This window comes from Temnothorax americanus, unplaced genomic scaffold, assembly GCF_048541705.1.
Source record: "Temnothorax americanus isolate GAGA-0224 unplaced genomic scaffold, ASM4854170v1 Scaffold10, whole genome shotgun sequence".
In the NCBI taxonomy this organism is placed as follows: Eukaryota; Metazoa; Arthropoda; class Insecta; order Hymenoptera; family Formicidae; genus Temnothorax; species Temnothorax americanus.
The window spans coordinates 3,875,776-3,892,904 of NW_027509231.1; the positions used below are offsets into that span (position 1 = coordinate 3,875,776).

General features: G+C 39.6%; 2 protein-coding genes across 5 annotated transcripts in view; one reads left to right on the plus strand and one right to left on the minus strand.

The window, feature by feature from the left end:
- LOC143900686 (uncharacterized) overlaps positions 1-17,129 on the plus strand; it is a 211,514-nt gene that overhangs the window by 106,612 nt on the left and 87,773 nt on the right. The window lies entirely within an intron of this gene.
- LOC143900657 (uncharacterized) overlaps positions 1-17,129 on the minus strand; it is a 180,714-nt gene that overhangs the window by 84,739 nt on the left and 78,846 nt on the right. The window contains exon 1 of one of the 3 annotated variants that reach the window (XM_077412271.1): positions 1,077-1,353. The exons of the other annotated variants lie outside the window; for them this stretch is intronic. Within the exon in view, the coding sequence (XP_077268397.1) occupies positions 1,077-1,167 (91 nt within the window). The 5' untranslated portion in view covers positions 1,168-1,353. Of the gene's footprint in view, positions 1-1,076; positions 1,354-17,129 lie in introns of those variants that run through there. 3 annotated transcript variants of the gene reach the window in all.

Below are 17,129 nucleotides of genomic sequence, written 5' to 3' on the forward strand. Positions count from 1 at the left end.
CTCCCACGCGAAACCGCGCGCGCCGCGCCTATAATCCGTGACGCGAATTCTCGTTCGATTTCATGGCACGAGACGATTTTATTGTGCGACGCGCGTTGTCCACGCGCGCTTATCGATGAGAGCAATGATAAATTTTCAGATATCATCTCGAATTCTTGCCTCTCGATATCGGGAGGTGAACGACATCGATGGATGGGGGATGTACTAGCGATGTGTGTGTCTCGCATAGGGATATATTCCGCTTTTGTGTCGTGGCCATTTTAAAGGAGCTGATGAAATACGCTCCTTTAAAATCGGAGCGGCTTATATGGCCTATAATATTCTCAGATCGGCTTAAATTCTGAAGATATATAGCATCTATAGCTTTAATCTTATTGTTAGATAAAAATAGAAAGTTTTGATCGAAAAGTATAATTCGTCATGTAATCGCATTTTGAGATAACATCGATAAGTGCGTGACTGGAGTTAAATTAAAGTATCAAGCTGATTGCAATCTTAACTCAAACACTTTAAATATCACTTGCGGATAAGTTACATGTACACACAACCGATACACTGCCGATTGCAGCGTCGTATTCGTACAATGATAACTTTATCTTTTTCTGCTCTAATGTTTTCTAACATTTATCTTATCATTTAATACGACATGGCGACCGTAATTGCATCATTTTATTGTAAGTGCTATTATTTACATTTAACTAAACGTAAGTATAGTTAGCTAAACCGATGCCGCATGCACAATTGGTAAAGAAATTTTAAATGAATCGAAATTAGTTTGATACAAAAATCCACAATTATAACTTTAAAACGGTAATAAGCATCTTTACATATTTTAAGAACATTAGCACAGTTTTGAAACATTTGTACACGATGCACGAAAGTCAGACATTCACAAAGATTAAAGAAGACACGCTTTATCTAAAATCTCATACAAATGTGGAAGCTTTTGAGCCTTGCGCGCTTCAGCACCCCATCCCTGGTTCAACATTACGATTCTCCCTCAGGTTACATCGATAAGAGGGCACGAGGTGTGTGTATGATGTGTGATGTGTGTGTGTGTGTGTTTGCGTACTCACAGTTGTCATTCTTGCCATTGACGCGGCCGGCACGCTGGCACAGCACGAGCGCCAGGAGCAGGAGGGCTCGAGTGCCCCCCGCTAGGCACATCCCTGCGGCGGCCTTATCGTTATCGGCACGCGCACATCCTCCACATCCACCCCCGCGCGAAAGGCACAGATAGGGTCGTCGTCTCTTTCCCGCTTCGAACGCACGCACGCATACGCACGTACTACCGCGTGACCGACCACCACGATGATGCAACCGCACCCCGCGACGTGTCCCGCGCGACTGAGCGCCTCCGCTCGGTGCGATTTTACGCGCGAACCACCCCCCCCCCCCCACACACACATCGTTCCCCGTCGTCGACGTAATCGTCGTAGTCGTCGTCGTCGACGTTGAAGCGAAAGAGAGAGAGAGAGAGAGAGAGAGAGAGAGAGAGAGAGAGAGGTCGCGCGTGCGCCCTGCGAATTTCGAGAAGGGTGTGGATGTGGACGGGGGTTGAAAGGACGTACTATGCCGACACCCACGCTCATTGTTGAGGCGAGTTAATGAGGACGAGCGTAACCGGCTTTTCGACCGGATTACGCTACGTCGCGACGCGACGCGGCGCGGCGCGGCGCGGACGCGCGAAAACGTATCGCGGAACACGCCGCCCGGAAAATGCGGAGGGAAGTGGTGATGACGATTGCCTCGGGAACGAGAGAGAGAATCCCAAATGAGATCGTTCGACTCGATGTTGTTCGCCCTCAGGAATGTAATCAGATATGCACTTGTAAACTCGAGGTAACTAAGCTCGCGCGCATCTTTTTTCCATAATTGTTTCATTAAACAAATAATTGACAATTGGAGCAAGGCAAAAAATGAAAATGTACTATACATAATATATGTATATTAATCTTAACGGCGTACAGTCGTGTTTTAAAAAGATCTGGAAGAGGATTAATTTCGATTCCATCGCTCGTATACTCACGAGTGTTTTGCTGAAGGTGTATAGTAGCACGTATATGCAGTTTTACGAATAAGAGTGCAGTTACGCATAAGTTATAATCGCGTCCCAAGACGCGAATTTGCGAGTTCACGTGGGAAAACAGATGTCAACGAATAACTTTAAGTTGAACTTCGACGCGTGTTATTCCGGCGTTCTAAACATCGTCGCGCAACCATATAACCGAGCGCGCACAATGTGCCCCTCTGGCGGAGCCAGATGCTGCGTACGGAAGTTACAACGCTGATGGTTACACGTTCCCGCGAAAGCTGCGAATCGCGGCGAACTTCCCCGGTATATAGCATTCAATTTCGAGGAAATTTTAGAATTCGTCGCGGACACCGTCGACCCCCCGAGGCATCGCGTGGTGCGGTCGGATGGCAGAAAAGTGAAGGAATTGTAAATCTTGACCGGGTGACTCGCGAGTCGCCAAACACGCGAAGTTTGCGCGGATCTGGAAAGCGGAGGCGGATTGTCGTTGGTGCATACGAAATTGTAATACCTCGGCGCCCCGAACCGTGAAAAGCCGACCGAAAAGGAGAACCGTCAAAGTGCCAGGTGCGCTTTCGCAGCGTTTCTCGCTAACGGAAAAAATCTCGAGTGTACGCGTTATGAATATAAGAAAATTGAAATAACTGATATTACACGGACAGTGCAGAAGTAAAACAGAAAGCGGGACATGTGTAAGAGGAATCGATTATTGAAGAAGGAAGATATGTACTCGGATTTTATACATTTTTCGTGCGCACTTCGTTCCCCAGGCTCTGATACTTGAAAAGTTTTCTATGTGATGAAAATATTGTTTACAAAGAGATTCAATTTTCAGCGAAACTCTGCTCTGTTCTGGAAATGTAAAATATGTTTTAGTTATTTTCATGTTTGTTATTAAATTACGAGAAATATACTGGAATACGTAGTTATAAAGATTAATACTTTCTGAAAAAAAGGTGATAAAACTTACTGTGTATATGACAATTAATTAAGAGAGATCATATATAGAAGTAATTAAGGCGGCTTCCGCTTAAGTATACGTTAACAAATTACAGTCGGTAAAAAAAGTAAAACTTGGGCGTCTTTCGGTTAACCTTTAGGGACCGTTAGGGATTCAGGCGACGAGCGATTAAAACCCTTTCCTTTTGGGCAGAAAATTAGATTGCCGTCGGTGGACGGGGTAGCGGGCGAGGTGACGTGATTAAGAAGTCGGCTGCGGAAAACTAAGGAGGTGCGAAAAGTCGCCGTGGTAAATCTCATTTTATAAGCGACGCGAATGAATCATTGTCCATCAGCGATCGGTCGATTTTCTCCATTCGGAAAATGCTCTCGTCGGGAAAAAAACTCGGCGAAAAATATTCCGGCGATTGTTGTCATAAACCCGAGTGGAAATTGGTCTAGCCAATCTGAGTTTACAGCTAATGGCTGGATCACGCAGGCTAGATATAATTTATGAATAATTCTTCGCTGTCTAGTATTTTTCTAGCCCCTGCACGGTAAATATTAGAATAGATGGCGCTGGAAACTTTCAAAAAATTAGCCAGCCGTTGTCTAGCCACTACCAATTAAAAATTTGTTAGCATTCGAACAGTGAGGTTATGTCATTCTTGAATAGTTTTTTCACAACTATCATGCTGGCGCTAGGCTACCGCCCAGTATTGAGTATTTAAAGTATTAAATATTGTTTAGCAATTCAAAAAAATTTCAGGTTTGCATTTTATATTACGGTATATAACATATAAGGAGAATTTAAAATTGAATTATTACTAATACTCGATAGCGTAGTGGATAGAGTGAACGACTGTCGAACTCATCAGCAGCAACAGTATACCAGGTTCGAATCCCCTTCGGTAAGTGGAAATTTTAACTAACAAAATTTAATATATAATATTATAACAAAATTTAATTCTCAGGAATTATCACAAATATGTAGCAAAAATGCAACAATTAATAAAATTAAAAAAATTATTTTTTCTATATATTTTTAAAATTGTCTAGTAGCTGCCTAACAATGCTATCTAGTAACTAGATAGTTTTTCTAACCTCGCTATGAGACAACTAAACGTTACATTACTGGACAGGGGTGATATTGAAACTATAGTATTGGCTAGTTGGTAACTGGGTGCCGGCGAGGTTAGATTTCCACTCGGGAAGTTCGATCGTGTAATTTTCTTTCGGAATTGATGGGGTGAATTTTTCGCGCGAATTTTTCGAGTTCGCGATCAGATAGGGAACAACGAGAATCCCATTCGCGCGCGCGAATGGGATTTAATCTAATGTAAAAAGTGTGGAAGTTCACTGAGAATTCCATGATCGATTTGCTCGACGAGGTCGTATAATATCTCCGTGAAAAAGATCCCAGAATAATACGGAAATCGTTAGACGCGATGAAAATGTTAATATTTTATCGTCATTGACAACCGAGAAAGAAAGTATGGTGCATATTTTATCATCGCTGACATATTCTTCGCGTATATAGACGACATAAAACTAGACACTTTGGTGCACTGGTACACTTTTTATTTTTAGCTTGCAAAAGAATTGATTAAAACATTAATGTTAAATATAATTTATTTACCTTTTAATTATTAACAGATTTATTCTATTGATACTTGAAAAATTTATTCGTGCAGTTCTACTCATGTAAATTACATTCACGTCGAAATTTACAGCGTCTCACAAAGCTTTAAACGTGTATTTATTGTTTTAATACAAGTGTCAAAAATGAGACAATTGTTTGACAATCTGGGAGAATCGCTGTGTAAAGACGATGATTATAATGAATGAATGGCATTATATCGTGACGTTGTCGATGATTATACGATCACATAAATCGACGGATGACGGAGGCACAATCCAGTCAATAAAATCCCGCCAACTATTACAATGCCACAATTTCCAGCTTCGCGGGTCGTCATACCGCGACGTCATACAAACGAGAAAAATCGATAACATACGACGTGTCCATCATATATCGCGATGTCGTGAAGCGACGGCGTATCGTAGCTAGTCAAAGGGCTAAATCGATATCAGACTGTATATTGGGAAACCCTCGAAAAGTAGTAAAATACAGTAGTAAAACATGAGGTTCGTTATTGGCAATATTTTCTTTATTCCAAAAAATAAAAGATTTAATTTTTAAATTACACTTATAAAATTAACTGTTTTCGCCAACGATGTCAATTATTTTTTAAATAATTCAATAAGAATGTTTTTAACAATAATCATTGTTATTTATCGACAATACAACACAGAATGTAAACTCTAAGAAGCATTATAATAATCGATATTACGCGACAATTCTATAAATTTTTATATTCCTCCAATCAGTCGATCTCCAGCATTGCGCATCATTTAGCTTCTTTTGCTCTGCCTTTGTCTCGTATCGCTTTACATATCAGCGATCGTAAAAATCTCTTTTACATAATCCGCAAACGTTTTATTACGCTTTTGAAGCGCCACTTATTAACAGGTCTTTTCTCTTTTATCATATTTCTCAATCTAGTTTTCATCGCGCGACGGCTTTTCGCGTACGCCGAAAAAAAAACGCTTACAGCGTTACGTATTTTAATAGCAGCGCTTTAAATTAGTATCTCGGTATTAAAGCGAACTCTCCATCGCCTCGGGTGGTTTTGCACCGAGGCATTAAATCGGACGTTGCAACGCGAAATTTCGTTTTAAAGAATTAAACGGGAGAGATGTGCATTCGGAAGAATGCAGCCACGCTCCTGGCTGCGAGCTATCACGCTCTCGTACTCTGTTCAGATTACGTTTACCGATTAATTAATCTTAATTTCGATTAACTGGATACAAAAGCGACAGCGGACACCGTGCGATTTTCTCGTATGTCTCTTGGTAAGTAGATATCGACGTAAATTACGGCTTGGCGACACGGTGAAAGCGGCGAGAGATCAGGATCGTGGCCAGAAAAATGTTCATCCTAAAATACTTTTCGATAGATTTATCTTGAGATTTTCCAAAAAATACCGCCTTAAAGACAAAATAATAATGCTTGAAAGCCTCGTTTTTGTTTCAATGAGAAATAATTAAATATTCACATATATATAACTATTATCATTATTAACTCTATAATATAACTGGCTAAAAAATTAAATTAATATTTGATTATTATTTATCATTACTATTATTATATATCGTGATTATCTATAATTTCTTAAATGGTTGAATTAATTTTACATTTAATCGAAAAGTTTAGATTTGCTACAATTTGTAATTGCTACAATCTTAAGTTATAGCGCACGACGAAATCCACCTTCTCCGCGACCGGAACGAAAATTAATTAAAATGGAAATCGCGAGAAGAAAAGCCGCGGCGACATGGATAACGTATCCGACACGTATGATCTCGGGATATCGGTCTCTTTTAACGATTGCACGGACGTGTTCCTAATGGCCATGCCATTTAAATAATTACACGTTCACGAAATAGTCGGACATTTCTTTCGCTTCTTCTCCTTCTTTTGCTCCTTCTCTGCTCTTCTTCAGATCTCTCAGGAACGGTCAAAGTCGTGTACTAAGGGTGAGAAAAATCGCGATATAAGCGCGAAAAATCGCCGCACTTGTTCAAACGTCCTCTCACAGTTGGATAAAATGCAGGGAATTTTGTCGCTTTTATTCTTCAAGTTTAGAAAAAAATCAGGAACAATATTGAAATCCTAAATAAGTAATTACCAGACAACAAAAATTAGAATCACTTTTCAAAATTCAGATATATACGTATAACGTGATGTATATTTCTTGCTCATGTTACTGAATCATAAAAAATTCAAGAAATAGGTACTTAAACGTAGATGTAGATAATTACACGATTTGAACACATCAATTTCTTATTTAGTACTATTAAACACGTGAGTTTCTCCGCGTTTACCGCCAAAATAGGCATTATTCAAATCGCGCAATTATAAGCCGTCTGTACCTGGCTTCCGTTAAATCTGCGAACCTGGGTGCGACAGCGGCGGCAGAAGCACGAAAATTCCGCGTCATACCGCTAAGGTATTCCATATCTTTGAATAAATTTCGCGGATGTAATCCGCGTAAACGTAGACGATCGGCTTTAAGTGCTCCGGGGCGGGCTTGTAGCCCGCGAAAATCGTTATGCCGTTATTGTTAAAGCGATGCATTCACACGCAGATCGCGAAACAAATTTGCACCTCGACGACGAGATTTGTCTCGATGCGATCGTTATCGATGCAACTGCATCGCGTCGTAGAGGACCACCACAAGACTGTCTTCCCAAGTCAATTTACGCGTCTGTTGCATAGTTACGATGAGAATACGCCCCGAGAGGCGGAATTCCGATCAAATTTCGAACAATAGAATAATTAATGGTAGATAATAATATTCGACGGAAATGGAAATTATCGCTTAATTTTTTTAAGTGATTAATTTCACGAAACATCCTCCATACTCGGAACCCTCTCCTGGCTAAAAGTGGAACACTTTAATGATTTAATAATGAGCGGGCAACTTGCTAATGTTGCGTTCAAATAATTTATAGACAACCGCGAGGCCGTTTTACCGTGGAAATTTAGCAACATTATTCTAAAATTGCTTTTTGTAAGTTATTTTCGCACTGAAATCGAGTGCTTCAACACAAGGACAATTAGAATAGGTATCAACGACGTAAATATTTTACAAGAAATTTTCCCAATTTTATTTTGATACGTCGACGTCGTGACTGCGACGAAAGGCAAACCCTTGACACTTCATTTGTCAATTCCCGCGGAAAATAGCGCAAGGCACACACGTCGCGCGGCGTTTTTCTCGCCCTCTTCAACATGCACGGGGGTTACCGCAGAATTGGATCACGCGTCCGTTTTTTTACTTTTTATTTCTGTATCCGCGACGTGGCGGTTTGCGATGCTAGGCACGCTTCGCCGCTGAAAATCTCGTTTCGCGATCGATTAGAATCGGCTGCGGAGAGACCCGCCGGTAGCCCGGGGTCTTTTTGCTGCGCTGCTCCTAAAAATGTCGGCGAAAATTAATCGTCCGTAAAGCCGGAGCAATAATCGTAAGCATCGTCGTTACTTTCCGAACTCGGCCGTTATTGGCCTTCGTCGTCCCGATCTTGCCACGGGAACACAGAAAAGGCCGACGAAACCGTCGGGTGGTAACCTATGGTGTTAATCAAGCCACTAAAGTTGCACCCCGCGAATGTATTGAAACAGTATACGAAATCGAGAATCGATCGAAACGGCAAAAGCTCGAGCATCGCAACGGGACGTCACGGAAAATATAATATAATTTCCTATGTTGACCGAGATGCAGATGCCGTTATATCCCATAAGTCTCTAAGGTCATCGATTACCTTAGAATTAACTTTCACTCAGGCTTCACGCGACCGCGATCGCTCTCCGACCCACTTTTAAGTTTAAATTGGTTTCTTCTAATTTTATTGCGCGCGAGGTATCGCGCACTTTTATATAAGATGTAATATCTCTGTTATTAAAAACTCTGCGTTAAAGCAAAATTTCATTAAAAAGTAAAATATATAGGACTGCGTTTCGACAGTATAAACTTACAAACTGCTCACAAAGTAGTCAGAAATGTCTCCGCTGTCTGAAGGTCAATAACGCGTTTCAACATGAATAAAGTGGCCTCGCCACATCGGCAATTTTTTCGTCCGGGCGGAATTTCATTTAATTAAAAGGATTCTCCGCGCCCGCGTAATTCGGATAATACCAGCAAACATTCTGCCGATGGACGGCAGTAATCGAGGCTCGTCGTAATGCGAGCCTTAATCCCGGGATAATCTCACGGACGGACTATACGTTCTATCTTCGAGATAACTGTCGCGTAATTCTGGCGGGCCCCCGGTCCCGACGGAAAGATTAAAAACTTTCTCCTCGGCGAGCAGAAGAAACCCGCGTCGTTCGCGTTTTGCGGAATTCGGCGCCGGATACGATTAACTGAGATAGGAAGCAAATCGTCGAAAAAACGCCCCCCGATCGAGAAAAGATATGATTCGTTGAGCGGCGAATTGAGTCGAGTCGAGCGAGCGATGTAGTCGCAGATTATTGAAGGTATAGCTAAGAAAAAGTCGTCAAGGTAGCTCTTTCGAAGGAAGAAAAATTATTCCGCTGCGTTTACCTCGTGTTCATTAAAACGGCGATACGGCAGACAGATTTATGGAGTATTCAAACCGCACGCGATACGGTACTATTTGCATCTTCGAGCGAATTTTAATTTCAAGTTAACCACAGAGATAAATCTGTATGGTTAACTTCATGAGAATTTCGATTTTCCGGCAAAATATAGATATGCTTGAAGCTATTTCTTACGAAACTTTTTAAATTAAATCGAAATCTTGGATATTTATATATTTATATTAGATCAAAAAGTTAATTATTTATATTTATACTTTTAGAAATAGATTTTCAGTGGCATAGATTTTTGACGAATAAAATTACAAGTATAAAATTAATTTTTAAAAATTATATTAAATCCATTGTTCACAGACTATAATAAAAATAACAATTACATTGATATTCGTTACAAATTTATATTACTTCCTATATTTTTAAAGGCTGTCTATCTCGCTGTACACCCACTTTAATCGTCGTTTCCATCGCATCGATCCGCCAAAGTCGCTAGAAAAAAATTCGTTCTGGAATTTATTTAAAAGAAAAAAAAGAAAAAAAAACGGTAACTGGGTGTCGCACGAACTCCGACATTTGACCGGCAAAAACATATGAAAATCTGGGGCACGCTTTTTTATACGAAATATCGATTTGGCGAACGCGCGCGGGGTGCGGATCGGATGTAACTATTCGTGTTGCAATCTGGAGCGCTGACTCGGCTTCGAGAACGGAAGTCGTTCATTCCGTTTTTACCCCGTCGATACCGGGGAGGGAGGAGAGAAGGGTAAATGAGACCGGAACGAGAGCATCTTTCGAACACGACGGCTGTTTAAATCTTCACGAACAAAGTGAATTACTTAATTAACCTTTGTTCGAAATGTATTCTCGACCTTGGTATGCATAAAGCTCCCTTCCCCTTTCCTCACCTTTCCCTCGGCGCAAAGTGCAACGAAAGAATGTCTCGGAATCAGAGCGCAAACAACAAATTAACCGGCTAACTCGAAGTTGTAACGAGTTTCAAGAACGTCGTCGCCATTTGTTCCGGACACCTTACGGTGACTGTGCTCAGCTCACAATCAGTTCGACCCTGCTTCTCTCTCTTTCGCTGCCTTTCTTGCTTCAGAGTAATGTCGAGAATAATTAAACAACCTGCAGAGAGGTGTAGGTGGCGACCGGATATTCCACCTCACGAGAAAGAAAGATTTCTTCCCCGTAAATATAGCACATAATCCCTGAATAAACATTCCGAACGCGGCGAATGAGTAAAACCTTTTAACGTCGAAGTAAACTTATTTTTATACCGGAAAAAGAGACTACCGTATTCAGCAGTTACGAGCAAAGCATATAAGCATATGCATATTATATAGATGTATATATAAAGCTGTTAATTAATTATTGCTTCAGATTCTACGTTTCTGTATGCGATGATATCAATCGGATAGAATGCAGGAGTTCAGAACTACAGTTCATAAGATTTGTCGTAAATACCGCTTCGCGTATTCCTCGATGCAAACATAATAAATTATGGGCATGCTTGACTTGCGCCGCAAAACCCTCAATTAACACTCGGGTTTGGCATATAACCGCGATCGTTAACAGCAATTTCATTCACGTAACGGCAATTTCGTAGTGAAATTTGTGCACGTCGTGTAGCGAGAATGGCCCTCCCTTATTTTCTTCGCGCGGTTCGAAGCCGCAAAATATATATAGCTTCGCCTATCAAACGAAACAGCAATAAATCTTGCAAAATCGACCGCATACCACGGTAATGCAAACACGATCGATCACGCGTACGACATGAAAAAGTCGCGTAATGTCTCCCCCGACAGAGAGGCCTCTTTCTTTTGTTTTATCGTCAAATTGACGGCTTTCGGAATACCTGAATTTTATATATGGATCCTCCCGCGCGGTCTCTCACGGCCGAGTTCTCATTTCGCCAATGGCGCAGCGAAGTGCGGCAAAATTGGATTACCACCGAATTCGTGTGAGTTCATATGTGATATTTTTTTTTAGATTAATAGGTCAGTCAGACGTTTTTAACACAAATGGGATTATACACATAAATTATCTAAACCTTTTAAATTGGGAAGTATGTATATTCATATTTATCTTCCTTTCATTTCCAATTTTATCTTCTCTCCAAAAGAAAAATTCATGGTTTCTATACTTTGCCCACGATCCTGGCAATCCGTCGCTACGCCTCTGTCCTTCATCGAATTTGCTTGCGCTTCGGCGAGAAAATATATTCGACAATGATATATCGCGTTAAAGCAGACTACGAGGGGGGGGGAGCGAGAGGGGCGAGAGGGGCGCGGGACAGGAGGAGGGGGAACCGACGAAATTCGTATTAGTACTTGTCAAAGGCAAGCAGCGAGGTAGAAACGCGCGAGAGATCGGGAATAAGCATTTCCCCGGTTATGTCGAGCGGACGATTCGCATTTTCTTTCGCGTTTTTCTTCGCGACTTCTCGAGAGTTTTTCCCCACCCTTCCGCACCTCCCTCGCTTCCTCCTCCCGCTGCTTGCACTTCGCGGTCCACCTGTGCATAAAGAGATGAAAAGACGTGTATATATATATAAGCTAAGAGAAATGTTTCTGCGCAGATGCACCGACCGCTTTTTCCGCGTAACTGCCGTTACACGGTCGTTCTCGTCGTCGCTCTTCAACTTGGAGTCGCGAAAGACGCCTTTTTGCGCCTCTCAAGTTCCTCCGTGTAGCGCGTGTACGTATACGTTATCTTGATGTCACAAGATGAGCGATGGTAAACGGGGGAAATGAGGAAGTTGACCGCGTCGCAGGTGTTTTTCTTTCGGTCAATACTGAATGCGGTTGCATATTTAAAAATAAGTGTATGTATGCGACACATACACTTTTCTTATGATTTACAACAATAACCAATTTATCGAGATTAATTCGAGATGCAAAAAGAAATGGGGTGTGTACTTGGAACCTATATTAATTTTATAACGCGTTAGGCGTTAGATATTTCATGAAATAAAGAATGAGCCAGTTAATACGGACGTTTCTATTTGAAAAACCGTTTTACATCGCACTCACATAACTGCTATTTTTATCATTTTCCGCTACTCATTCCGCGATTCTTCTCTATAATTTATGCAACTGATAGATCGTCTTACACGTTAGTTTCCACTCGCGCGCCAATTCCGCGATGTTATCGTTATTGCAATGGTCAATGCACTTTTCAGCATATGACGCGCAAGATTTCCGATGCGCCGAAAGGTTGCCGCATTTTTAAGGGATGCGGAACTTTATTGGCGCGAAAGGATTGATTTAGGAGTTAATGGCAGGTGACTGGCAGGATGGAAGGTGAAGTGTCGCGGGTACAGAAGGTGGGGGAGAACCTTCGGCTCCTCCGATACTTCATCAGCTTCCCACTCCGGTATCTTACGGCGGAATCCAATTACCCATTTATTTTCGGGGACATCATCCGAGAAGGAAAGGGGCCGCGCGAGAGAACCTCTATATCCTCTTTAGAAGAGCGCTCTGCGACGAAACTTGTAGGATATTCTGTCGTGATCCCGTCCGGACAGTTAGAAGAAATAAACCGTAGTTTTCTGTTTCTTCGCGAAAAGCACTCGATCTAATTACTTTCGCCGCATTAAATCTCTCCACACGATCCACGGGTAATAATGTAGAACACCGTCATTGTGTTGTGCTGCAATTATGTGGCGAACGTATTTCAACCGTGTCGCACACACAATATTTTTGTGTACGTCGCCGTGAATATATCGCCCGCAGAACAATAGTCGTTGAATTGAATGGGATCGAGTTTTTATCATGCAGCTTTATTATTTCTGTTACATTCATTCGTACTCGTGTCACTTACTAATCTGTTTGATCAGGTTCATTGAGCTTTTGAAAACATCTTTTAACTGCAGACATTATATATAAATTTTCCGCGCGCGCTAGCGTGAAGTGCTGCTTTAAAAGACAAAATTAACTATCATTTCTCAGTATTAGGAAAACAAGTATAATCTTTTAGTCTTCATATGTTTGAGAAAGTAATTTAAAAATTATTAATTTAGAAAAAGTATAATAATGGCAAAGAAACGGTATCTCTCGCAAAATTTTTTGAAAGTTTTGTCTTTGATTAATTAAACTCTGAAATATTGTAGGAGCGTAAAATATGGGGCGAGTCGACGAGGACAAGGAGACGAGCGAGATCATTACATGGAAAGTAAAATATCTTTAGGATGGTGACGTATATATATGCGAAGAAAACCGCAACGCAGGTGGGCCACCTGCTCCAATTACGTTCATTAAGTGTATACAGCCTTTACGAACGCGACTTACCCCCTTGCTTTCGTTGCGAAATTTCTGCGAAAATAGGACTGCGAGTCGCACGCTTCAATGCATACGCGAAAATAATTTCATACAGAAATTATTACATTGAAATCCGTTGAATATCAGAATCGGCTACGAGATATAATTAAATCATAATAATATAGGAAATTCAAGAAGATCCCCCCACATAATTGTCTGCTACCCCATTTCTTCTTCTTTTTTTTTTTTTAATTTTTCTCCAACATTTATAATAATATTTGATTATTTTATCAGTGAGAAAAAGAGGGAAGGACGTTATTTAATATTAATTAATTTTATTAAAATATTCGCATTCTGTTGCTCTCGTTGCATTTCATTATACAATGATAGTAATTGCTCTTGTTGCCCACGCAGCCATCCCTCTTATTATTTTAACGTTATTAAAATGAACCGGTAGAGATGTTTAATTATGAATTTGAGGTAAATATGTAATATGTGGTGTGCGCTGTGTATTGCAACTCGTTTGTTGCGCAGGTATGGCAAAAGCAAACGCATTATTAGATAAAACGGAAGGCCGACGAAATGTATACCTATATATACGATGAATACAGATAACAGGCAAATGCCAATTCCGCGAGAAATGCGGTTCTCTCGTTTATTATTGCCCGATTTATATATACGGAGTTTCGCTGACTACTAATAGATAGGGCTCCCGTATATATATACACTTTACGAAGTATCTGGAAAGGGTGTAGCCATTTATGTACGACTATACCGAGTGGTTGCTAAGACGACGCCTTTTCCGGCAAAACTTTTGAGGGAAACTCTCCCGCCGTGCAATTCCAGTCAGCTCACGTTCTTCAATAGCTTCAACAGCAATAACTTTTTCGCGGATACCGCAAAACGACGAGGCATTCGTAAGATCGATGACTCCTCGCTTCTCCGAGATCGCTTCGGAGTTCCCGCGCACTCGTCCTGATTGCAATTAAATTTTCATTATTCATGATTCGATTGCGTTGTGCGTTCCCGTAAACGCAGAATTGACAGAGGGTGAAATCAATTTCGCGTTTTTTGAATCCAATCATCGTTGCAATGAGTGACGCAAAAGATAAAATCTGATTCTTCATGGATTCTCGCGATTCTCGCGAATTTTGATCATTTTAGTTGATATATTTGTAAAAGGGATAGGATGAAAATTAAATCTAGATATTATTAAAACAATTTAATTGTTGAACTTTTTGAGATTAATGATTAAAACAGACTGAATTATAATAAATTTTTAATTTTTTTAATATTATATTATATATTTTTTTTATTGTTTGCTATTTTTATTTACTATTACAATTTGACTTAAATATAGGATTTTCCAATTTGATAACAGAATTTGCTTTAATATTTAACTGCACGGGGTCTGCCTGGACCCCGCTATTCTTGTTACGTATTTTCTCAGTAATGCGAGATATCAGTTATGTGTTTTATTTATTATGTATGGACTATAAAACTTACACATCTTACATTACTTTTAGAGAAAACAAAATAAACTTGTAGCTTGTAGGGATTCCTGCAGATCCCATTTGTGACTATATATTACCAAAAATAATTTAAAGATTAATATCAACGAACAAATACGACAGGAAGATAAAAAAAGTAATAATAAAAAATGAAATATTTTTGACACCAGAAAAGAACAAAAGAACTTGCCCCGTTGAATTATTTGAGCTTCACTCGCGCAAACAAACTTTAACGATATTATGGTTTCATTTTGGATTAACGGACCATCGAGCAGCGGGCTCGTCGGTCGTTCATGAAACCTGTAACATCCGCATCGAATCCGGGGTCACCCTTAATCTCCTACCGTTAATCCCGATTAACGACAACGCAATCTTTTACCAGACCCCGGTCCGGGTATATAGATAAAGAGGTCCCCAAGATAACTATAATTACTGCCTTCCACTGTCTTTTAATAATTACACCGGGTCTGCAACTTGTCAGATAAGAAAAAATTGCCAACTGCTAATTATTATTAAAAAGTATCATTCCATTATACTAGCTGCTAATTGTTATTAAAAAATATTATCTCTTTTTTTCTGAATTTAGTAGAATAATACTATACTATTTTTAAAAGGATACACAAATTAATAATTTTTTATAATTTTTTAAATTATTAATTTATATATTCCATCACCAGAATAAAAACGTAGTCATTTTCTCTCATAAGAAAAATATCAGGTGTATTAATAATACCACAATTTTAAATCACGTCATGTAATTTGGAATTTTTTGTAAATTTCCAAACATTGAACTCATTATCTTCTTGTGACAGATTATTGTTACATTATACTGCTACTGGCTCCTATTATTCTTTCACGAGCAGCTTTTTTTTGTTGCACTTGCAAAATTATCCCGCGAACCGCATTACGTGAACAAACAGAGCGAAATCCACATCAGATTTTTCAATTCAATTCGCCCGAACAGGTAAAACGCGCACCGTTTCTACAACCATATTTTTCCAATTACAGCCGGTTGCATAAAACGCATATTGTTTGTTGTACGTTTGCGTCGCGCGATGTAGTATACATATATGTATATATGCGCGTCGCGATAACGTGTAGCGATGCGATCGCGAGCTGCCGATAACTCAAACTCTCTGTATGTAATCGCGCCACTTTCAATCGATATACATACACTGGATCCTCTGCCGTTATCCTGCTATTTTAATCCAAAACCTCGTCCAAAACTTGCCAGCGTATACAATATATGTCTTTATCCTTTATTATCTGAATCCGAAAATTTACTATCATTATTTAAAAATTCCAAGTGATTAATTTTTGTAAAAATATATTACGTTATACACTGTGGGAAGGAGAGTAAGACTGTTTTTTTATCTATAAGAATTAAATTAAATGAGAAGTAAAAGAATCTATTGAAAAATTTTTATCACTATTCTGCGTTCTACTAATATATCTTCATATGCTTTCTGATAACGTATAATTTTACTGTGTCTATTTCCTTAATTTAGGACCTCCGACATCTGAAAAAAAAATCACACTAGATTTATTATCATATCGAGTTCTATTTTTTTTTTTGCAAATGGTCTTCTTAACGCTGAACATTAAAAATCGCAGGGCCATTGAATATTTTCGCCGTAATGTTATCTGGAGATCGATTTACGGGTTGCACTGTGCATTCTCAAATAAAGGCATAAAAAATCGACGATTAAGTTCATGATTCACGAGATCACGTTCTTCAAACGAAACGTGCATATTTAATCAGAGAATTCTTCGTTAGGAATAATTAAGGATTAAAGGTATAATGTATAAGGATGAATAATTCGGGAACACATATTTTTATTAAAAAATGTCAGAACGTTTTTAGTTTGAATCGATAAATTCAATTCTGAAATTAGCAAACATGCATGAGCGAGCAAGTAACATTTTGTTTACTTATTCGTGAAAAGCGACAAGGCCGTCAAATAATTATGAACGGAGATTAATAATAAGAGAGGACATTTTCAACTACACACACTTGCACATATGTAGATAATATGCTAATGCAGCTACCGAGCCAAGTTGCTATTATCCACCGCGTTAATTTTAGTTTCCCTAAGTCACATATTCCACACATTCTACCAATTACTCATGGCATTCATTACAATCTGCGACTTTTCTTCTCATCTCCATCTCGTCTCGTTTTCTGTCTCATGTATTATAAT